Genomic DNA, 24,084 nt, shown 5'->3' with positions numbered 1-24,084 from the left:
TCATGGAGAAAACTTAAATAAAAGTGAAAAGCCATGTGTTTAAACAAGATGCCTTTTTTGAAGCATAAGTAGGAAGTATTTGATAATTAAACATTCCTGTGTTTGAATTACTATAAAGATGCCTTCATTCTGCATCAAGGAGATCTGTGAAGGAATCTGGATTTCAGGTAGCTACTTCAATTTCAGTCAATTGATGTGTGCTAATGTTGGTAATTTATTAAGAATTCACTGTAGGTCACAAATTCTTGTTGTCATTTTAGATATGTAGGGGGAAAAAAACATACACCTATGTTTTGTAAATCAAACACATAAACAAAATTGAAAGGAATCTTGATTGATGTTGAGGATGATGTAATTTCAGAAAATGAATTTGTAGAGTATTTTTGTAGTGATAGTATAATAGATGTGTTTTTATTAAGAGAAGATAAAGTTTTAGTTAATTAGTTTACTGTGTGTACGGACAGATCTGCCATTTGCCTTTAAATGTTTAAACTCCCTGAGCATTGTTAATAGTCTTCATTTAACCTGTTCATCTTTCAGTTTCAGTGTAATTGCTACATAACTTCAGAGTCATGACCTGGTTAATTAAAGTGTTCTTGCTCTCAGATACTTGGCCATGTGATTAAGAAAGATGATATTTATTGTTAACAATTTGGGTTTTCTGCAGTTCTAGATAGGTAATGTCTAGAATCTTTCATAGAGATTAGAATGCTTTTTCCTCTACTTTGGAAGGTAGGGCTGATATGTGTAATTTTCTGGTAGTCTGCATTCAGTGTGCGTTAACTTTGTGAACTCTAACACCATGATGATTATGTATATATTGATGGTTTGGTTTTGCTCTTTCATAGGAAATTTATCTCTCTTAACGTGACTTCTAATCTGCTTTAAATACACATATCAATGTCGTACATGTTCTCCCCAGCTTTCCCCTCAAACATGCTATAGTTCCTTGGCCAGAAGGTAAAGAATTTTGTGTAAATCCATGAGGTTTTTCTGTTGCTGACCTCTCCAAAGCCATTGTTTCTCACCTCATTAGAAGCACATGAGGTGTCCAGTACTGAATTTTGGGTATTTATGTAACTCAAATACCTCTTTGTCAACCCTGATTTAATTTGAATAGAACCTTAAAACAATTAGAGGTGAGGCATTCATTTTTACTTTAACTACTCCCTCCCCATGTACACTGTGCCCAGGTCTGGTTATACACTTTTGTTTAGTTACAGTAAACCTTTAAAGCAGATGTTGATGAGAGCATATGAAATGTAAAAAAGGCATATAGGGTTCTTTCAGGCAGTGAGGTCTATATTATGCCTTTTTAAAATTGCAGCTGCCCAGCAATAGAGCTGTGACTTGATACATATAAGCATAATATATATAGGAGAATTAGTGAATCTTACCCTATTGGTCACACGTTTACTGGATTCTCTACTGTTAATCTGAAAGCACTGGAAACAACCAAGTTCACTGTATACGTTTTGAGTTTGAGAAGTAGTTTTACTGTAGAAGCTGCACTGTCCTGTCGCTTTCATCCTTGTGAGTATGCATAATGTTCAGTCTTTGGTTATATCTTCCCCTTTAATTGGGCATTCTTAATGGCATTTTTCTTTGAGAATCTTTGGTGTGTTTAAATAATTTAGTATTGCATCTTTTCCCTCAGTTGGAAGTGCAGCCTTTCCCAGCAAGGTGATCAGAACTATAGCAACACTGAATGCTATGGGAAGTTTTTGATGAGGGGTAATGTGAAAAAAATACTTAGATTGAGCAGAAAATTAAGGGCAGCAGAACTAGTGCTGACATTCATATGCTTGAATTACAGTTTTGTATTTAGTATGGTGGTGCTAATTTCAATGTGAGCATGTCTTCCCCTGTCTTCTGCACCACGTGCTTATAGAAAATCAGGATGAAGACATAACTAAGATGTCTTGCAAATACATATGCAGTGGATGAAAAGCTCTGCTGTTACAATCATTCCACAATATACTTTGCATGAAATAGGTTTTAATTTGAAACTTGAAAGAGATCTGCTACTGAGTGATCTGATAATATGAGCAGCACAAATGTAAGGGTTTTTTTTGTCATTTTAATATTAAAAATGTTGGTTTATATATATTCAGGTTTTTATTTTTATATATAAAACACCTATCACCTTACCCGATAAGCATTCTGATGGGAGCGGTAAGAACAGGAATTAGCCTGCTTGTACATCCCAATTTCTGTTTACAACCAATAATAATAATAAGCTGCCAGAGTCTTTTATTTAAATGAATCTATGATTTGGAACCCGTTGTTTTAAGGAAAACCTATATACCATTGGCATAGATGAATCCTTCAAAACAAAACGTTAGTACAAACCAAGGAGCTGTAAATATAACTGCCTTTGTGGCTGATGCTTGCTCTGTTGAGAGAGAAGACTGCAAATCCAGAGATTTGAGGATTGATGCTGTGAAGATTTACATTCACAGATCTGAAGAAATCCTAAAATGCCTACACTTATTTTTGCTTACTGAACAGCTGATTGCAACATAGGCATCAGAGAATTCTGTAGCTGTTTGGGGGGGACGGGGACAGGCAGGGACTGTATGCTCCAAGTGTAGTTGATCTGGGAGCCTCTGAGCTCATTAAGTGTACCAACTTGACATCAAAAAGAAAAGAAAAATAAAATAGGAACCATTAAAGAAATCTGGCTCATTTTAGGGGTTGTTTACAGAAGCGACAGAAGTATTGAGGGAGGATTTCAAAGTTTCTTTTGCAAATTTCGAAAGCCTGTTTTCTGATGGTGCATAATGGTCACATTGTGAACATAATACACTGAAGCCCACTAGATGGAGCCAGAAAGATTTTACTGTGATATTGCCTAGTGTTTCAGACGATTCCCATTACTGTTTATTAACCTACTTGAGGAACATGTAACATAATGCTGTGTCCTTTGTGCCACATACTAATCTACATATCACCTAGGTGTCATAGGTTACTGTTTGTGCCATGTATCCACAAAACAGCTTTCTGCTGTATAATGCAATTAATTGTATGAGGCAGAGAATGTCAGCTGTTGTGAACTTCAGTGATAACGACCAGGGAAGGAAAGGGTGGCTTGTCAGAGAGATCCAGACTACTGTCTTCATCTTCAGTGGAGTTAAACGTGGGTTGAGTCTGGAGTCTGGTTCAGAGCTGGAAATAAAAACACAACTAAAGAAGGAAAGTAGAGAAGATAAAACATCTTTTTCATGAAGACACCACTATGTCAGGATTTAATCTTAGTGAAAGTATCTGTTTAACTGCTTTTCTTTCTGTAGCCTTGAACATTTAACTGTGCCTATCTATATAGATTGCATGCAGTATCTCCGTAGATATTGATTCACTTCAGTCTGTAGTGTATGCTATAAAAATGAAGAGAGAAGCAGAAGCCACTTGGAGATGACAGTAGGAAAATATCAAGGAATCATAGAATTGTATGGGTTCACAGAGACCTTTAAGATCATTTAATTCCACCCCCCCAGCAGTCTGAACTGATAAGTGCACAGCCTACTTAAAATATTTTGTAATGAACTATGTGCTCTTTGTTAGGCAAACTCATGTCAATTTTAAGGCACAGACATGGTTTTCATGACATATTTCTAGAAAACCTTTTATTCTTGCAGGGCTTCAAGTCATGATGCATAGTTTGTCAGAATTAAATTCTCTTTATAAACATTGAAAAGTCTACTTGCTAGTTGTGAGCTGCTGAAATCTTAGTGTGGATTCTTTGTCAAGAGATATTAGAATAATAGAATCACGGAATTATTAAGGTTGGAAAAGACCTGCAAGATCATGCAGTCCAGCCATTCATATACCACCAGTATTTCCACACTAAACCATGTCTCTCAGTGCAACATATGAACATTTCTTGACCCTCTTTTGGGGATGGCGACTCCACCACCTCCCTGGGCAGCCCTTTCGCATGCCTAACCACTCTATCAGAGAAGAAATAATATCGGAGAAGAATTTTTTCCTAACCTGTTCAGTTATTGGTATTCATCAAGACACTTTTCTGTTCTCTCTTGTTTTTATCCTTGCATTTTGAGTTTTGAAGGACATAAGTACGAGCCTTTGCATTGTTACAGTTTACACTGTCAGCTCTAAACTAAACACTTCACATACATGGAGCGTGTATGTGAAGAGATATACTGCTTTACCTACAAGTGGGAAGTTAAGCAGGAAGTGATCATTAAACTGTAGATACAATTATTTGAGTGAAATGCAAACAGTACTTACTTTAGAGAAGGTAGAATATCTTCCTAATCTTTTCAAATTCATCTACTTGTGGATGCTATGTCTTGCAGTAGTAAGTAAATTGTAACTACCTTGTGCTGTTCATCTTCAGTCTGCAGACATTAACTGATGAATATTGTCAACACCTCTGTGTTGTAGGATCATTCAGTATTTTTATCAATTCTTTTCTTGATGAACAATTCTTTTCTTGATGAAGCTTCTGTGTGAGTACAGAACTTTGAACAAGAAGCCACATTAGTCTAATTGAGATTTCCAGGCAATGAGAGTCTTCAAATTGTTGTAAGATATTTGAACAGTTTTACCAGTACCTTCGAGTGTAAGAATCTTTGTGAAATAAAACAATGTGGGATTGTCATTTGTATGATTTCTATTACATGCCAAATCTGGTGGAATGCGGTACATGCTTTGCTTAAATTAGTACAAGAACTTTGAAGAAAACTAAGCTGGAGTTCTATTATCTCTTCTTAAGAAGAATAAGAAAGCAATATTTTCAGACATCTTGGGTTTGTGTGATAGTGTTGGCATTAATGACTTTGTCAAACATTTGTGGAAAGCTGGTTATAATGTCTACTGTACTGCATTTTTCAAGCCTTAGCTGTCTGTTCTTTAATATTTTCACTAGTGGTCTTGGCATAAAGAAAAAGAAGGCAGTAATTAAATATGTTGGTGACACAAATTTGCATACTTATCTGTACATTTGAGGAAAGGGGTGCAGCATATACTGAAAAACTGGATTATCTTGAAAGTGCCATAAGTAAAAATTAGTGAGATTACTTAACACTAAGTGTAAATGAGGAATTTAATTTCTACTCTGAAAGGAAAGTCCCTTTATTGTAAATAATAGAAAACAATATTTTCATACAGAAAACAGTTTAGGCTGTTGTACAAGCGGATGGTGTTCTTCATGCTTACATGCACAGAGTAGGACTGTTGGGATGACTGTTAGAATGAACGTGAGTGACTCAGTGCTAAGACCAGGGACTCTTGTGTGCACCCAGTCCTGCTTGGCAGTCCTGAATTCTGCTTTCTGTAGCAGGGTACCTGTATCCAAGCTGCTTACTGGGAACAGTTCTTGCTCCATGCTGCTCCCTTGCATTGTGCGTTGGCACTGTTTGGGAGATGCTGCTTAGTAAAAGATGAGTGATGCCAGGATACATAAGATCTAATCAGGAACCATGGGCCAGCACCTGGCCCTGTGACCTATCTCTGTCTTGCTAGAAGAGGCATAGCCTGAAAGAACTATATCTATGTGGGCCTTCAAAATGAAAGCAGAAAAGGGATGTGATTGGTCTCTTTAAAAATACCAGAAAAGAAACATAGGGAAGACAAAGGAGCTATTTAAACTAAATGCCAATAGTGGCATAAGAATAAATAGCAATAAACTAGCTTGGAATAAATGAACGTGAAATTAAAAGGCATTCTTTCCTTTATAGCTATAGGGCTTGGAAAAGCTTTTTGACAGATTTTGGCCTCATTATTTCTGGTTAATTTTAAGATGGAACTTTATTAAATTGTAAAGCTGCCTCAAGCAGCTGGCAAGTTGAATCAGTATGCAGGGTTTCTTTCAATCCGATGTTCTTATTAAATGAGCTTAAATTGTAGCTGAGTGACAGCAAATGTATGCTTAGTTTTCTTGCTTTCTTAAGGTTGTAACAAATCTTGACATTTAGTAAAGGTGTAGCTTGGTCAAGTGTACATTCTCTGTATATTATGTAATTATGCAATTATATTTATATGCTTAAATATTAGACATGTAATGATATACTTTTCAAAGGCACGCTCAGTCATATGCCTACTTCATGCTGACTCAGTGGTTTGTTACCATTATAACTTTTAGTAAGTAATACATTCATGAATTCACCACAAATTCATGATTGAATGTGTCATATAAAGGGTGACCTTTCAGTGTATTACAGTTGTGTCTGTAGATACATGTATCCTTTAAAGTATAGGTAAATACACTGGTCTCGTATTGTGAGCTTTTCCAGCTTTATTAAGTAGTACTGGAATGCATTTTTGGGGGATGTGTGTCCATGGGGCAAATGTTAATAGCAACATATATCACTGAGGAAATAGGGCCAATAAAAACTGAAGTTGGCCATGCTGATTTTAACTTTATTACTCACTTGAAAGTAAAAGTCAGTACCATAGCACAGACTAGTGGTATATCGAAACATTGGAAAAAGAAGGAATTTTTCTTAACTCTTTTATAATAGGCATAAATTCATGGATTATCTTCCTTCCCATAATATACTATGTTGAATAAATGCATGGAAGAAAATTATCTTTATACATAGGATGAATGTATCCTATGTATAGTAGAATGGATAAATGAGAAGATGTAACCTCTGCTTGTTACAGCGTGGTAGCAGAAGAAGCTACTATACAATGTCAGTAATGTTATTTATTGATTTATTTGTAGAAAATATGAAATCTTACAGATTCATTTTGCTTTGGCAGGAAAGCAATAAAATTGACTGGCATCAAATAAAAACTAAAATGTCCTTAAGGAAAATTTCACAAAAACATACTGACTACAAGGAGTTTTTGTTCTCTGTTACAGTCAAATCAATGCAGAGTAATTCTGATGACCTTAAAGCAGTTACCTAGGATTTATTTTTATGTAGGAAAAGTGTTAGAAAAGTCCTGTTGGAAACGGTAATAGAATCATTCAGTTTGGAAGGGACCTTTTGAGTCGAACCTCCTGCTCAAAGTAGGATCAGTATTGGAAAAGAAGAGAGACGGTTCATAATGAATGAGCACACATTAGGTATGATCTTCTCCATTCACTTCAAAACAACCAATTTTAAAATCTCACTAAATACAAAAGGTGAATCTGTCATCGTAACTTGAACTCCTGGTGTAGGGTGTCCATAGAGAAGAGCTCTTAATCATCCACTTATTATATAGAGTCTTACACTTGGGAAGAATAACCACATGCATCGGTACGGGTTAGGGGCTGACCTGTTGGAGAGGGGCTGTGCAGAAAGGGACCTAGGAGTCCTGCTGGACAACAGGGTGACAATGAGCCAGCAATGTGCCCTTGTGGTAAAGTAGGCCAGTTGTATCCTGGGATGCATTAAAATGAGTGTGGCTGGAATGTTGAGGGAGGTGATCCTCTCCTCTACTCTGCCCTGGTGAGGCCACATTTAGAACAGGGTGTCCAGTTCTGGGCTCTCCAGTTTGAAAAAGATGGGGATGTTGTAAAAAGAGTCCAGCAGAGGGCCACAAAGATGCTGAAGGGCCTGGAGCATCTCCCATATGAGGAAAGGCTGAGTAACCTGGGTCTGTTCAGCCTGGGGAAAAGAATCTAAGAGGGATTCTGATAAATACTTATAGGTATCTTAAGGGATGCGGGAAGCAAAGGGATGAGGCTGAGCTCTTGGTGGTGCTTAGTGATAGGACAAGGAGTACTGGCTGAAAAACAGCCACTGGTTAGACTAGCAGTTCTTAGAAAACACTTAATATTGTATGTTGAACAGGCAGAATGGAGAAAGCTCAGCAGAACTTGGGATAAGAAGGAAGACAGCAGTGTATCTTGTAGTAAGGCCATATTAGCAAAAGATGTGTACATTTGCTGTGTAATTGCAACTTCAGTGATTTTACAGACGAAGCTGGCTTATGTTGCCAGCAAGTTCAGCAGTGTCTAATCCAAATCAAAGCAGTGACTAATGGAGAAACTGAAGTATTTCTTCCTCAAAAAAACTTCTTTGGTACAGGGAGGCTGCAAACATTGCTCTCTGCCGTAATGTGATCCAGTTACTTCTTATGTATGACAGACTGTAAAAAAAAAAAAAAAAAAATTAACTTTAGTGTGTTATTAATCATAATGAGTTGTTTGATGCTGAGCCCAAGCAAAGAATTTTCTTTCTCTTCAATTTTCTTCCCCAGTCTTTTCAGTACTATGATCTTGCTACCTTGTACAATTCCTTAAACATTCTCCACATAATATGTGTGTATATATATACATTTAAACAAAGTGATGGAAACCCAAAGGGTGGAACAACTCTCCTACAAGGACAGGCTTAAAGAGCTGGGACTGTTTGGCCGGGAGATGAGAAGATTGTGAGGTGACCTGATAGCAGCCTTTCAAGGGAGCTACAGGGAAAGAAAGACAGACAGAGTCTAGCAGGGTCTGTTGTGACAGAACAAGGAGGGAAAATGGCTTCAAGCTCAGAGCAGGTGGATTTAGACTAGAAATAGGGAAGAAGTCTTTTATAGTGGGTGGTGAGCACTGGAACAGGTTACTCAGAGATGTGGTTGATTCCCCATCCATGAAGACTTTTAAGATGATGCAGGATCAGGCCCTGGGCAACGTGATCTAGCTGTGGTGTTCCTGTTCATTGCAGGGGAATTGGACTAAATGATCTTTAACGATGCCTTCCAACTTTAAGGATTCTATGATTCTAAGAGACATACAATGGAAGCTTTTGGGTGGTGCTGGTAGAAATTAGAGCATGTTATAGAATAAACTTGAGTAAAAACAAAACTCGAATTTGTTCCTTCCTTGTATAGAATTAATCTTTGTGAACTGAATGCAGCTGGAAGGTTTGATATAAATCTGTCGAATCCAAATTCAGAATGTGTCTTTTCAAAGAGAAAGCTCTGTATCTAGTAAGAGGTATTTATCTTAAATAAATAGAAGTTAAGAATTAATGTCAAAATGTCAGGATAGATATACTTTGTGTGATTATTTTCATGTTTTCCAGGAGAAATGTATTTGAGAAGAGCTTCAGCAATTCTTATCCCAGGCACTAGGTGGTGGGTCAACCTTTCGGATTGAAATGCATGTCAGTAGTTCTTGCACTTCTGCCTCTAAACTGTTATCTGTCTGTTAGAGCTGTTGAAGAGCACACTTTGTTCCACGTTTTCCTTTTAAAATTGGACCTGTTCTGGTGTTGAGAACTGACACTGATTTTTTTGTGCACAAAAGGTGTTTGTGATTTAGGCTTTTGAGCTCTTCAGGGTAGTGATGGAGTACTAGAAATGGGTGTAGCTGGCAGTGTGCCTGCTTCAGAGTGCAAAGTTCTTGTGGAAAGGATTAACCATTTGAAAATTGCTGTTTTAGTGGTAAGGCCTTTGTGGTTCTCCCTTGCAGAAATATGAGCTTTAGCACAAGATCCACTCATGGATCTCCCTTTCCCCTTGCCAAGTGTCTGGGACAGGACGTGTCTTCTGGCCTGGGAGCTGCCTCAGAGCAGCTGCCTCAGTGGGTCCTGATGGCAGGAGGAGAAGTCCCACCGAGCAGGTGTCGCCTTGCTCTCTCTGCTCCTACATACATGGCTGACATAGTTGAGAGGTCAAACAAAATTTTGGGGGTATTTTGTGTGGTAGTGATTCAAGTTGTAATTTATTTTTATACTTAAATTGTTGTTTTGGATCAGGTCCTTTCATTATCCTAATACATAGTTGGAAAGCTTATGGCTTTTTTCAACAGTGTGCGAAACGTATAAATCCTAAAGGATTTTAATTGTAGCTTATTAAATAGGGAAAAAATACTTCTGTCTTTGGTATGGAAGATTCATTTTGGAGCTTTTGCCTTTTTCCTAAATTTGCAATTCACAAAAGTAAAATAGACCTGCTCTGACATTTATATTTGACTGATGGCCAGGCCTGAAGCATGCATAGTATTGACCTTTGAGGGAAATCTAGCCTACTTCAGACAGCCAGCTGCTCAGAGAGCCTTCCTTTTTTTTTTTTTTTTTTTTTAACCTGTCATTGCTTAGATAATTTGTTCTGCCTCATTGAAATAAGCTGACTTGAGTTCTCAAAAGTGGAATATCAGTGCTATAAAAAGTTAGGAGAGATGCTTGCCAGGATGGGACATATTGCCACCATTACACTGGCAAGTACGCTACCCCTAGCATAGCAGATTGTGATGAGGCAGTCAGTGAATTTGAGTACGAACTCTCACCAAAAACATTTTTGATGAATCTTGACAAGACAACATGGCCAAAATTTTCTATTAGTTAACTTACTAGAGAAGAAAAGTGAGATACAGCTTACAGATTCCAAAGCCTTTTGTGGTGGGCAGAGCCAGGTGTATTATGGAGGCAGGAGCTAAATTTTCAGTGTAATTCAACCACCTAGTGTTTAAAAGAATAATGAAGAGCATTAAATGAAGCCCCTGAATTTCCTGTTTTGTAAGTGTTTGAAAAAGAGTTAGTTCAGTATTGGCTTAGAACTGGCAATATAACTACATTGAAGGCTGAGTGTAGACACTGAAGGAACACGTAGTAAAAGAAAGACAAAAACTAAATAAAGAAGAGTCAAGGCTAAAGAAAAATGAAAATCAAGAAGGGAAGGGCTAAAGAGGGTAATGGCTCCAAGTGTGGATGGAAATTGGTGATGAGCGGTATCACAGAATCACAGAATGACCCGGGTTGGAAGGGACCTCAAGGATCATGTAGTTCCAACCCCCCTGCCTGGCAGGGCCACCAAACATACACCTTTACTAGATCAGGTTGCCCAGGGCCCCGTCCAACCTGGCCTTGAACACCTCCAAGGACGGGGCATCCACAACCTCACTGGGCAGCCTGTTCCAGGACCTGACCACTCTTCTAGTAAAGAACTTTCCCCTAACATCCAACCTTCAACATCATTTAAAACCCTAGCCTTTCCCTGAGGGGGTCTGTACTGGGAACTAAGCTTGTTCATATGTTTATCAGTGAAATCAACAGTGGGATCGAGTGCATCCTCAGCATGTTTGTAGATGACACCAGGCTGTTTGATGTGTAGTCAGTGTATTTGAGGGACAGGGTGCTATCCAGAGAGACCTGGACAGGCTCACACAGTGGGCCTAGGTGAACTTTACGAGGTTTAACAAAGCTAATTGCAAGTTCTTACACCAAGGTCGTGGCAACACCCACTGTTAGACAACCAAGATCTGGCTGGACCAGGCTGTGAGCAACCTGATCTCACTGAAGGTGTCCACTGCAGGGATGCTGGACTAGATGACCTATAAAGGTCCCTTCCAACACAAATGATTTTGTGATTCTAAAATTGTGGTGAATTAATTTTACGTATATATAATCAAAACTTCAAGATAGCACCACATTCAATCTGAATATGCCATGAAATTAATAACTTGGCTATTACATTTTATTCATTACCTCATGTTATATTTTATTGTAATGTAACAATTAAATGTGAAATTGACTTAAAAGTAATTGGCATTGGCAGTTATATGCACTGTCATGTGACTAAGGTGAGCATTGCAAATGAACAGAGTTTAGAATATTAAAAATCTCATTACTAAGTGTAGGATCTCACAACTAAGAAGTCTGAATCATTTTAATAGCTTAAACTGTACAGTGAAAGCTAATACTTGGCTATGGAGAAATTCAGCAATGTATATATTGTGGTATTTTATTTAAAATTGCTTTAATTTACAGTAGTTTAGAAAATTAAGTCAATCTCGGAGTCAGCTTATTCATGTAAATATAAAAAGCAGACTGCAGCAGAGCATTTGGAGGGCTATAAAATTACTCGTTACAAACAAGCAGAGGATTTATGCTAAAGTTTTTTACTCTGGCTTAGTAAGAAAGTAGCTTAATAAGTAAGAAAAGTGTTTAATGAGTCTTTTATCCCTTCCTTTTTTTTCAATCATCTTCAAACTTTAGTCTTTATTTTCAAATTTCATGTTTACTGCCATTGGAATGCCAGTGGGTAGATGCTTTTTTTCTATATGTCTCGTTCTGTGGCATTCTCTTGCATCGCAGCAATGAAGCAAAGATAGAATAAAAGGGTTTTTTTGTGTGTGTGTTTGTATATGTATATTCAAAACAATTTCCTCAAAGATTGTACAGATGTGCTGTAGATAAGCTATTGTAATTATAATAAAATTAGAATAGCATTATTTAAACCTTTGGAAATGGCAGTAATCAGTTGATATATGCTTGAAGAAAATTTCTCTACAGCGTTTACAAGCTTACAGATTTTCTGTTTAATTATGTCTAAACAGGTAATGTGGGTATGTAACTTGTGCCGAAAACAACAAGAAATCCTCACAAAATCAGGAGCCTGGTTCTATAACAGTGGATCCAACGCACCACAGAAGCCTGACCAAGAAGGTAGTAGAGGTCTGCGGAACGAGGAAGCACCTCAAGAGAAAAAAGCAAAGCTCCAAGAGCATTTGCAGTACCAAGGACCACCAGGTGACATATCCACACAGGTTTCGGACAAAAACAGAGCTCAAGGACTCACCAGGCAAGACTCAATTAAGAATGGTTCTGGAGTAAAGCACCAAATAACTAGTGACACAACATCAGACAGGTAAGGAAGTATTTAACACTTATACTGAAAAGATCTATTGACTTTATGCTACATTGTTTTGTTTGTTTGTTTTGAGCTTTATCTTACCCTGTATACTATAAAATAGATAATGGGTTTATTGAAACGGGCCTCACCAGAAGCAGCTGCGGAGCCGCTGTGTTCAAATGGTCATGATGTGTGTTCTTCATTCATGAAAAGAATTCATGGAAAACGACAGTTGCAGTGTATCAGAACTCGTCTGTGTGTTTGGAGCTTTGTGGAATCATAGTGATTGTGCTGTACCTGAGTGTTTTTGGCCACTTGCTTGGTTTGTAATCTAAAACAAGGCTCAACAGACCACTTCAGTGGATGATGGTGAGAACTCTGTGTGATGATTTGAGTCTTTTCATGGTTCCTCACTTTCTTGTTGTTAGTTCTTGTCATTGGAATATAGTGTTTTTCTTTGCTTGTTTGTCATAGTGTTACTTAGCATTGGTTAAAGCTGTGGTTGTTTAACACTGATGTAGTGGGACCCAGGCTTGGCCAGGGGATGGAGGCAGAATTTCCCTCCCTCTTTCTTTATGTGATTATGTCAAATGTCACTCTGAGTTTCTCGAGCTCTGCATCTGCGCTTTACTGGAACACAAAAGTAAAAACTGTTTAATTAAATAAATTGAATTTCCTTCTAAACAAGATGGAATAGGACTTGAAATATCATAGGGAGGGAAAGAAGAGAGTTTCTCATGTGTTTCCATGGAAATGATATCCAGTCTCTCCAGAGGCCTCTACCTGCCTTGGTATTTGGCATCTAGAGCAGCATTGTCTGGCAGCCTTTCTCTTCCTGCCCAGCTGTAACCTTTTCAACAATATTTATACCTCAAGATTGAAACAAGTAGGACGGTTATATTATCTTTTACAGCCAATATAATTAAAATCATTTTCCCCTCGCCTCTTGAATTCTACCATATATTATTTCCTTTTTTTAAACATTATCTGAGGACAAATTGATTGTAATTAATCTAAATCTTTTTGTTTCACTTACTCTGCCTATTGCCCTTTGCTCTGATTTCAGCTGATGGGTTCAGTATTTAGTGGCTCCAAGTGCTCCTCAATTATATGCATGATCTCTGTGAAATTTGGTACTAGACCTGGCAGCTTAATTTCATGGTAAGAAACAGAAGTGATAATAAGATAAGTGATAATACTCAGTGTACTGATGGACAGTCAGCTGAATATGAGCCAGCAGTGTGCCCAGGTGGCCAAGAAGGCCAGTGGCATCCTGGCTTGTATCAGGAATGGTGTGGTGAGCAGGACTAGGGAAGTCATCCTGCCCCTGCACTCAGCATTGGTGAGGCCTCGCCTTGAGTACTGTGTTCAGTTTTGGGCACCCCAGTACTGAAAAAACACTGAGATGCTGCAGCAGGTCCAGAGACAGGCAACAAGGCTTGTGACGGGCTTGGAGACTATGCCCTATGAGGAGAGGCTGAGGGAACTGGGCTGTTTAGTGTGGGGGAAAAGGAAGCTGAGGGGAGACCTTATTGCTCTTGTCTGATACCTGAAAGGTGCTTAAAGCGAGAGTGGGGTTGGTTTCTTCTCACTGGTGACAGGTGACAGGATGAGGGGAAATGGCCTCAAGTTGCAGCAGCGGAGGTTTAGGTCGGATGTCATGAAAAACTTCTTAACAGAAGGGATTGTTAAGCACTGGCATAGGCTTCCCAGGGAGGTGGTTGAGTCACCATCCCTGGATGTGTTTAAAAACTGTTTGGATGTGGTGCTCAGGGACATGATTTAGCAGAAGGTCCTTAGGGTAGTATGTTTGGACTCAATGATCTTAAGGTCTTTTCCAACCTGAGTGATTTTATGATTCTGTGATAACAGTTAGGCTAATTCTCTCTCACTTTCTTATTTTTCCCCTCTCTTTTTCCCTTTTTTCCCCCTCTTTAATTCTATACTTTTGCCAGGGAAATGGAAATCATACATAATGGCATGATACAAACCAACAGCTTTCTTATTAATCTCAGCAGTAATAACTGAAAGTATTTTTATATTCTATGCATGCAGAGAGATGGAAAAGTAGAGATACAAATATATAATTCAGATACATAGTATGCATTTATTCTAACCAGAGTAATATGGTAAACGTGGACACTATAATGTTTAACAGGAGGAAGAATGTGAACTTCATGCCTGAAGCCAGAATCATTCTGCTGATTAGTATCTTAGTAGATTAGTATAGATTAGTATACTATATATTATTAGTATATAGATTAGTATATAGATTAGTATATTAGTATTAGATAGCATACTAATCAGCAGAATGATCTGCTGATCAATATCAGTTCTGCTGATCAATATCAATTCTGCTGAGCAGACTGCTCGATGAGAGCACTTTCTATTTTATTTAGTTACTAATACTGGTGCTCCCTAATTAATATGTACAAGCATCCTCAGAGTATATTTATATATATTACATGCTCTTGTAGATTAAAGTGTCTTCAGAATAATTTTCTTGCCTTGTATACCATGACATGTTTGGTGGAGATGTCAAAAAGAATGCCCAGTCATCAAAGGCTGATTGGTTGGATGGGCTGTTGAGAGAGAAACATTAGCACCTCTGAGAGAGACTACACTTCAAATATAATCTTCAAATATAGGGACAGGCTGTCCATTCAGCCTGTGTATTCTGTGATGCCAGTGCTATTCTCAGCAGTAGTTCTGGGAAGGCTTACAGTTTTACTGCATTCAGTGACTATTAAGAGGTGAACAGAATATGTTATGATCTTTGTTATTGTTCAAGAAAACTCATGTTTTTTGTCTGAAACTTACAGCTGTCATCAAGAAATTATATTCAGCTTTATTTCTGAAGTCTTATGGACTATAAGCTTTAGTTTCTGAATGCTTCATGCTATATATTTATTTTAACATTAACTGAAAGAAACAGAAAGTAAAAAATATGTTATATGAGAGACTATTGTGACAGACTTTTTAAAATTCTTAAATTAAGTGGGGAAATCTGACTAATATGGCAGGTCTTTCATCTAGGGAAATCCATGAGAATAATGTGGCAGATTAAAATGATAATAGGGAAACTGCCAAAAAGCAAGAAATGTTTAGCAGGGTTTTTTTTTTTTTTTTTTTTTTGTTGACATTGCACAGTGTAAATAACAGAAGGAGGTAGAAAGTGAGAACAATATTGTCTCAATTTTATTTATGTCCCAAACGTGTGAGGTATTGCAGCAAAGTAATTTCAAGAGTTTAATAAACAGTACACCACTTTCAGTAAAAAAATGTATCTCAAAGACTCCATGCTCTGTGGTTTTCATGAATAAAAATGTAAAATGTTATTTAAAAAAAAAATTGTTTTGATCAACCTCCTTATCTGTTGCAACAATTGTTACTTTGCAGTTCTTTATACCAAGCATGGTATGTCTGAGCTGAATATTATAGATTTGTCGTGGTAGGTAGCTCAGCACCACATATCTACTTGCTCAGTTCCTCCTGGTGGGATGGGGAAGAAAACCAGAAAGATAAAAGCAAGAGAACTTGTGGGTTAAGTTAAGGACAGTTCAGTAGGTAAGCAAAAGCTGTGCGTGCAAGAAGAGCAAAATAATTCATTCATTGTTCCCCATCAGCATGCAGATGTTCAGCTGTTTCCAGGAGAGCAGGGCTCCAGTCACATTTAATTGTTACTTGGGAAGACTCTGAATGTTCCCTCTTCCTCTTTACCCCCACCCTTTTTTCTTTCCTGCTAAGCATGATGTCATAAGGTATGAGATATCCTTTTTTTTACCAGTTTGGGTCAGCTGTCTTGGTTCTGTCCACTCCTGGCTCCTTGTGCCCTTTCATTTCCTTCTCACTATCTGGGCAGTGTAAGAAACTGAGAAGTCCTTAGTGCTATGCAACTCCTGCTCAGCAACAGCTAAAACATCAATGTGTTATCAGCGCTATGTTGGGCACAAATCCAAAATAAAGCACCATATGAGCTTCTATGAAAAAAATTATTCCAGCCAAAACCATTACGGTTTCTCTGGAGATAACTTGGGTACAGAGTAAAAGGCACTGTTCATTCTCTGAATCTCAACATCAAACCATTTCTGTCTCATTCCTTTTGCTTTTTAGTTTAATCTTGAGTAGTACCCAATAGATTTTTGTCCTGTTTTCTTTAATAGTATTATGTTTTATTAAAAGAATATTAATTGTTTGAACTGCTAGTCTGAACTGTTCTCTGGATGTTGCGACTGTTTTATTTACAACTGATAGATCCTAAACCGCTCAGACATGTAGGTACCTGAATGTAGATCCCCTTTGACTGATCTGAAATTTGTTGCCTTAAAGAAAACTGGAACGTATTCAGACTGCACATTCTCCAAGGATGTTTTTCTTATATTGGATGTACTGCGGAGGAAAGGAGAAGTCATAAATGATTCAGCAGCAGGTTGTACTTCACACCCGCAGAACAGTTTTCCATTATTAATTTTTTTTCTACACCATATCCAGTATTCATTATCTATCTTACAGTATTTTACTGCTTTCTACGTGTTGAATCTATGGAGAAGGCAGTGGCAGCAGGCACAGTGTTAATTTAATTAGCTGTATGATATTTGATGTTGTTTGAGGTGACACTGACATAATTTGAACTGCATGGAGATTTTATGCTAAGGGCTGTTAAGAAGTTACCATATGTAGTGGTTTTCACAGACTTATCCTTGTGAGCTGAGCTTGGATTCTGATGTAGTATAACACTGGACTCTGAAAACTACGAAATGATGTGAATCAAAGAAATGCAAAATATTACTCCAAATAATCCATAGGCTCAGAAGTTCCGTTCTGAGGTCTGCTGTGCACAGATGGTGCATTTATGGCTGTATGCACTGCAGTCCTTTGATTTGTGTGATCCAGTTTCACATTAATTCTGGATTACACAAAAAGGCCTTTTTAATTTCATTTTAAGCAAAAGCGTTCATGAACTCTATTGTCCTCAAGACCTATACTACCTATCATTCAGTAGGTTTGGTTTCCTTTATAGCAACAAAATGGTCTGAATAGGCATATTCTTCTTTTCAGTCATTTTGTAGTATACTATCATTCTGTGAAATGGCTGATTTCATTCCTCTGCTTAAGCCAAAGCAAGTGTTTATAATGTCCTATTAAACTGTGTTTAATCCTGTTAATAAAAGCTGGGAACAGGAAACCTTAATGCTGATCTAAAGCTTTTTATTGTGTCATTCTCTTTGCCTGAACTGTTAGATCTTCAGGTGACATCAACACGTTTGAGTTGCACAGTAGTTTTTTATTTTTGCCCTTGAGAAAATGAGTTTTAAAGCTATTTTAGTCATTTTTCAGATCTGGCATCAGTGGTTTAAATCTTAATTTCTTTTTTTGTGACACTCCAGGCATATTGCTTCATACATGAACCTCTTTTGTATATCTGGCTATTCACAATCCTTTGATAGCTCTCTTGAAGTTGGAAACAAACCATATATTTTCCTACTGCAAGGTTATGATGATGTAACTATTTCTCATCTCATATCTTTCAGCAATGGAGTGAGTGAAAAAGTATAAGATCTCCTCAAAAATCTTTTTCATGCAAAGAGTTTTGAGAATATTGAAAGAAAGTTTGCACATTTCAGGAGTCAGTTTATTTTTCTGCTTCTATGAGAGCCATATAAAAAAAAATAAGAGTTGGTTCCTGGTATCTGCAAGGTCATGATTTGGTGCAAGACTTGTGAATAAAGCTGCCTGAACCCTCTTCAGATTAACTGTAAGGATACAAGATTAAATCATAAAAAACAGAATGAAAACAACAAATTGAGAGAGTGAGCAGCTGCAGAGTTGCACAACAGCAACATTCATTTTCCAGGCCAGCAGGCAGATAAAATATATCCTTCTTCCATCCTCTTCCCTTCTCCTTTCAAAAATACATGTTTGTTTTGAGGGTTCATTCTGTATTTTCCCAATTGTTTATTCTCAGGGAAAAATAAATAAAAAAAATTACAGTGGCTTTCATTAATATAATGGGTTGAAGAAATATGTTTTATTCCCAGTGAGAACTGCAAACAAGATTGTTGAGATCACTTAGATTTTGAGATGCAGGTTTTCTGCATATATATTTTTAATGGAATATATATTCATGTGTTTCTGACATACAGGGATTTTTTTTCCTACTGTGTTAGCAGTGGCAGTGGAATGGAAATGATCCGCAGTGTCCCTTTGCTTCCGTTCTTGGAGAGAGTGCCAGGCTGAGCTGGCAGCCTAGAGTCTGTCACTTGGGACTGCGGTTTGGGATGCCAAGGTGTGAACAGACAGAAAAAAGAGACCAAAATGAGAGGGAAGAAGAAGAGAACGGGAAAAGCAGGCATAAACTAGCTGATTTTGGTTGTTTCCATTTCTGAGTATGTAACTGTAGAGCTGAGGTGTCTTAGAAAAAAATCATTCAGTCTTTACTCAGGGCTATGGAAAGAAAGAATATTTGATAAAGTCTTTTGCAGAGAGGATAGTGAGGCTGGAATAGATTACCCAGTGATGTAGTTGATGTCCTGTTCCTGGAAGCTGAGTCTCCTCTTCTCCTGGCTGAACAATCCCAGCTCCCTCAGTCACTCTTCATAAGACATGTGCTGCAGAACCTTCACCAGATCAGCTGCTCTTCTCTGAACACGCTCCAGGGCCTCAATGTCTTTCTTGTAGTGAGACACCTTCTCTGATATGAAGGAAGGTGAGGGAGGAGCTTGGTACTGTCCTTAATGCCTTCATGAAGTGTTTATGTAAGAAGTTCCTGAAGGGTATTGGTGTTGTTAGTTGATAACCCAGCTTACATACAGCAGGTGCACTATGTTTCTACCTGTTATTGCTGCAATGGACTTTAGCATCTGCACACTCCCCTAGCTAGCGCTGGGAAAGAGAGGCATCTTTTGTCTCTCACCATTATTTTGCAGAACTGTTCTTTATCAGAGAACTGAAACTGTATGGTTCTGTTTGTCTCATAACCTTGGTTTTGCAGGTTTCCCTCTAACACAACCAGTTTCAATGCCAATAAAGTATTCAAGGCATGTGCAGCAGCACATGTTACTGCAGTGTGCTTTTTGAGACTTAATTCTTACTCTTGTTCTCCCTCCTCTCCTTTTTCCTTCCCCTCTTCCACTTTTCTTTCCTCTAAAATACCAAGGCAACCAGTGAGTTGTTGTAAACTGTTTCTGATGTTTCTGTATTAAAATATATATATAAATTAATTTTTCAACCCTAGCCTTCTTTCTGTAGCTGTTGAATCTGTACTGAGTAGCAAGAGTACTCATGAGCCTCCTAGCAACGGGGCATATGCTTTGCTATCCTTTTCTCAGGGAAAGCTTATTTGTTTGGTGAAGAGAAAAAAGTGTTTTCTTAATTTTCTTAATTTTGTGTATTTGTTGCACTGAAGTCTAGCACTACCTCTCTTGACTTTTTCACTCACTTGTATGTTTGGTGGCCCTGCTAGGCACTGGGGTTGGAACTACATGATCCTTGAGATCCCTTCCAACCCGGGTCATTCTGTGATTCTGTGTGATTCACTCATGCTGAATGAGCTTAGAGAAGTCTGGATGTTTTTGTTGATCCTTGGTAGCTCTGAAGTGGATTTTGGCCTTCCATTGCATTATTATCTGTTCATTATAGCTTATGTCTTTAACGGTGCTAGAAAACTATGTGTAATCTAAGTATATAAGCACAGGTCTCAGCTGTATCAGAATATAGAACATTTTTATTAAATGTTAACATCAGGTAAGGAATTAAATGCAGTTTTGGTTTTAGCTACACTGATCCTAAAAGAAAGTGATACCAGAAAAAAATGAGGGTAGTAGTATTTCTAATTTGTACTGAAAGAGGCTGGTATCTCAAACTGCAAACATATCTTCTCAAACTGCTGTTTAGTTGACCTTGCCAAAACGTGAATGTCTGAGCTCGTTGTGTGTACATAATCCTTAGTTGTGCTGTGCTATTTCCTTTGGAATCTAATTTCTCTTTAGCAGTGTAAATAACAGATATTGTTTGAATTTCATCTTTAAAAAAATGGTGTGTAAAGGTGAATTAGTTACGTCTGTGCAGTGCAACTGAGTGAGAAGGCTAATATTTAATAAAATACTCTGCAAACTTAAGTTTGTTGCTTCTGGTGGCACAGTGGTTCTGGAATCTGGAGGAGTGCATTCAGTGAATGATCTTTTATTATCTTACTTTTTGCCATGGCTGTATGGGCTGAATTAATGTGAAAAATGAGAATGAGTAATTGCTGCTGGCACTAATTCTTTGGCTCTTCCTTTGTGCCTCCAGAAGACACAAATAATAAAGCAATCACTTCTGTAGCACAGTGTAACAGATAAATTACAGTTAAATGGCAAGATTAATAGTTTTAGTAAATATAAACCTATTTGATTAAGTCACATTTCAGGAAAAAAAACAAACAACAAGCAACACCTGAAAAGTGAATGTAGCACAACAGAACTAGAGTAGCTGTATTTTCATAATTAAATATTATGTCATTAAAAGCTACTATTTTGTCTTCTGCCTTGTCTTTTGCATGAGTAGTCTGTGTCTGTTTCTTCTCCTTCTTGAAGCCATATCCTTTTTTGTCTCTTTGCCCTCTCTGGAGCATTGTTTTTATAATTATTTCTTCATTTTCTTTTCTTGTGTGCATCATCATCTCTTTCTCACTAGTCTGAACTCTTAACCAAACTCTGGCTAGACATAAGTAGTGATACACCTGTGGTATTCCTTCACTGAAAGAAGGATCTTCTTTTCTTCATTCCAGTTGCTTTCCTTTCCCTCTAGCTCACCTCTCTTCCTCAATCTCCAGAAATTCCTAAGTCTTTTTCCAGATCTGTAGTAATGTAAGTGAGCAATCCCTTCTAGATTTGAGAAGTCTTAATCTTATGCCTTTATGTGAAAGCAAGCCTCGCTGTAGTCTCTTCTAACTTGAAGGAATGACTCCCATTATAAGTAGGCAGTTACCTGTACCAACAAACTAGTGCACTGCAATGTCATTTCAAGTTCAGCAGAAAATGCAGATTATCTGAGGTCAGTAAATTTCAACTGAAAAGTACAGTTATAAATTCCAAGGTAATACCTGTGTATGATATGTGAGTTGTGTTTATGTGACTTAATACTCAGAATATGCTCTGACATCCCCGCACTGTGCAGCTTTGTGCCCTGCAGCCATGCTCTGGTGTTTTAGAAGGTGAAATCAGAAAGTGCCCGTTTCTGTATGACTGTGCTCCCAAGAGGTGTTACTGGGGAGCTCAAGATCATGTTTGTACAGCAACAACAGGTTTAAGTTGCTCCAGTTCTCTCAATTTCTGGTTCAGTGTTCTGTCAGCTGATTCTGCATGCTTGAGTGGGTCCCGATATGTAGTTTATCTGCCAAATAAGTTTTTGTTACGCAGTTTGCAATAAGATAAAACGTGATCTTTTTGCAGAAAGCCCGCGTTCTTGGGCAAAAAGAAAACAGCAGGGACAGTCCTCATAGTAGTGTTTTGATAGAACACTTTACATTTTATCTGCAAGTTTTTTTTTTGTTGTTGTTGTTGTTCTGTAATGACTTAGTGAAAATCTGTGGTTGAACTTAAAGTGAAAGACTTCCACGATACTTCATTTCAATAGAAGAGTCACTGAAGCCAATAAGGTTTAAGTGGAAAGCATCTGAATTTCTCTGTAGTGTCAAATAAAGTGGAAAGCTTCAGCAAGTCGTTAGATTCCAAATCAGTGCACAAAACTAATTTTTTTTTCTTTTTTCTTTTTTTTCCCCCAGAAATAGAATAATTGGAATTACATCTTTTTGAGTCTGGCCTCGCATCCTGGGGTGTCAAAAATGGGCCTTCCTTAGTTGTGCTTTTATGCTCTGAGAAATATCTAAGCTAGAAGAGGAATCACAATTAATTTAATAACCTCACCTCTTGAATTTCAACGAGTCAGCAAGTCAGCAGTTAATTCAACCATTTCACCTTCTCATGATTCTGAGATAATTGCTTTTTCTTTTTCCTGAAATAGACCTCTAATTATTTATTTTCCTGAATCATTCCTTAAGAGGAAATAGCATGAAAAAGAACTCTTGAAACTAAACATATTTAACTTGAGTTTTCAGTTTTTAAAAACGATATGTATTTTTGGGTGATTCCTGTGTCACGTTCAAGTAAATGCGTTGATTAGAATAGTTATTTTCGTTTAGAAAATATATATGCAGATTTGAAGCATAGAACTGGATCTTGAAATTGAAAGAAAAAACTATTTAAGCTTTACTTGACAGGATTTTTTTGATGCAGAGGTTCCTCTCCAAATGAGAATGTGATTTGTAATGCCTCTGAGAATCAGAAAGGGAAAGAAGAAAGGGATACATCAGTGGAAGAATGGAAAACAGGAGGAATGTCTTGTGGTTGATACTCTTAGTACAGATGATGGAGATGTGGAAATTGAGGCAAACGTAAACAAAGTTGATTTTGATGATGATGGGCTACTTTGCCATACTGTCTGATGCACTGGAATATATGGTGACCATTTATTCTTATATAATTCTTAATCCTCCTCCAAGTAATTAAAGGCATTTGTAAGCGTTGAAAGCCTCCAACATGTTTTTAGTTATTCACAGAAGCTGTCAGATCGAAGTTGATCTTGGGGAAGCTGAATAAACCAGAAGATGTCTCTCAAGACAAGCATTTTAGATTTCATGCTCTTTGCAGCATGTGGGTTATTCAATTGGAAGCATTTTTACTCTGTGAAAATGAGATTTATTTGGAAATTTGTACCATAGTGATCAAGCTTAATAGTTATGAAAACAATAAATTACAGAATTAATTTACACTCTCCCCAAAGCTTTTAATATAATGGCCAGCACTACTATTACTCCTCTAGCATAAAACTCAAGCATTAAGCTGATGTCTTTCCTAATTAAAATATTTACACTATTCCTTAACACTTCTAAAACAAAGGCTGTATGATAGTGTCAAAGAAAATGAATTTCAGAGGTGTGTGATCATTAGGAAAATATTCTTCTGGTATTCCAGGCAGCTGAAGATAGGAGCAACCGAGGACACTGTAATTATTATAATGCCACGGGAGGAAGATAAATTAGTCTCTCTGAACTGGTTCCCAAGATATGGAATGCTCCAACTTTTATCCAGTGCATTAAATTATATTGGGAATTAACAAACAATTCAGTGCATACTTGTGTTCTCTTAGCTCCTGCTTCAGAAAACAAGAAGGCTAATCTTTCCATCCTTTAGAGAATTACCTATCTTCTAGTTTACATGTACTTGTTTATCACAGGTCACCTGGACATTCAGACACACAGCACAAGTTTGGAGGCCCTTAAGCCTTATTGCAAGATATGGTCTAGATGACTGTGTGAATCTATGAAATTTCATCTGAACTGGAGTTAAATTAATGAGAATTGTCAACATGGCCATGCCATGAAGGTGAATGTAACTGTTATTTTCTTTTTGACATAAGGAGCTTTATGGTCAACCTGGAGCTTTATGGAAAACCTGCTGGTTTTCTGTCTCTTTACCTGAGCATTTATATTGACTTAGTTACTATGCTCTGTGCTTT

At 37.6% G+C, this 24,084-nt stretch overlaps 1 protein-coding gene across 42 annotated transcripts in view; it reads left to right on the top strand.

Annotated features, from left to right (window-relative positions):
• The window catches only part of RIMS2 (regulating synaptic membrane exocytosis 2), a 409,122-nt gene that overhangs the window by 97,887 nt on the left and 287,151 nt on the right, over window positions 1–24,084 (top strand). For all 42 annotated transcript variants that reach the window (XM_032442841.1, XM_032442835.1, XM_032442828.1 and 39 more), the window contains one exon: window positions 12,233–12,543. In XM_032442841.1, coding sequence (XP_032298732.1) covers window positions 12,233–12,543 — 311 coding nt within the window. The remainder of the gene's footprint in view (window positions 1–12,232; window positions 12,544–24,084) is intronic.

Source organism: Coturnix japonica, chromosome 2 (assembly GCF_001577835.2).
Source record: "Coturnix japonica isolate 7356 chromosome 2, Coturnix japonica 2.1, whole genome shotgun sequence".
Classification (NCBI taxonomy): domain Eukaryota; kingdom Metazoa; phylum Chordata; class Aves; order Galliformes; family Phasianidae; genus Coturnix; species Coturnix japonica.
This window is presented reverse-complemented; position numbering and strand designations above follow the sequence as displayed.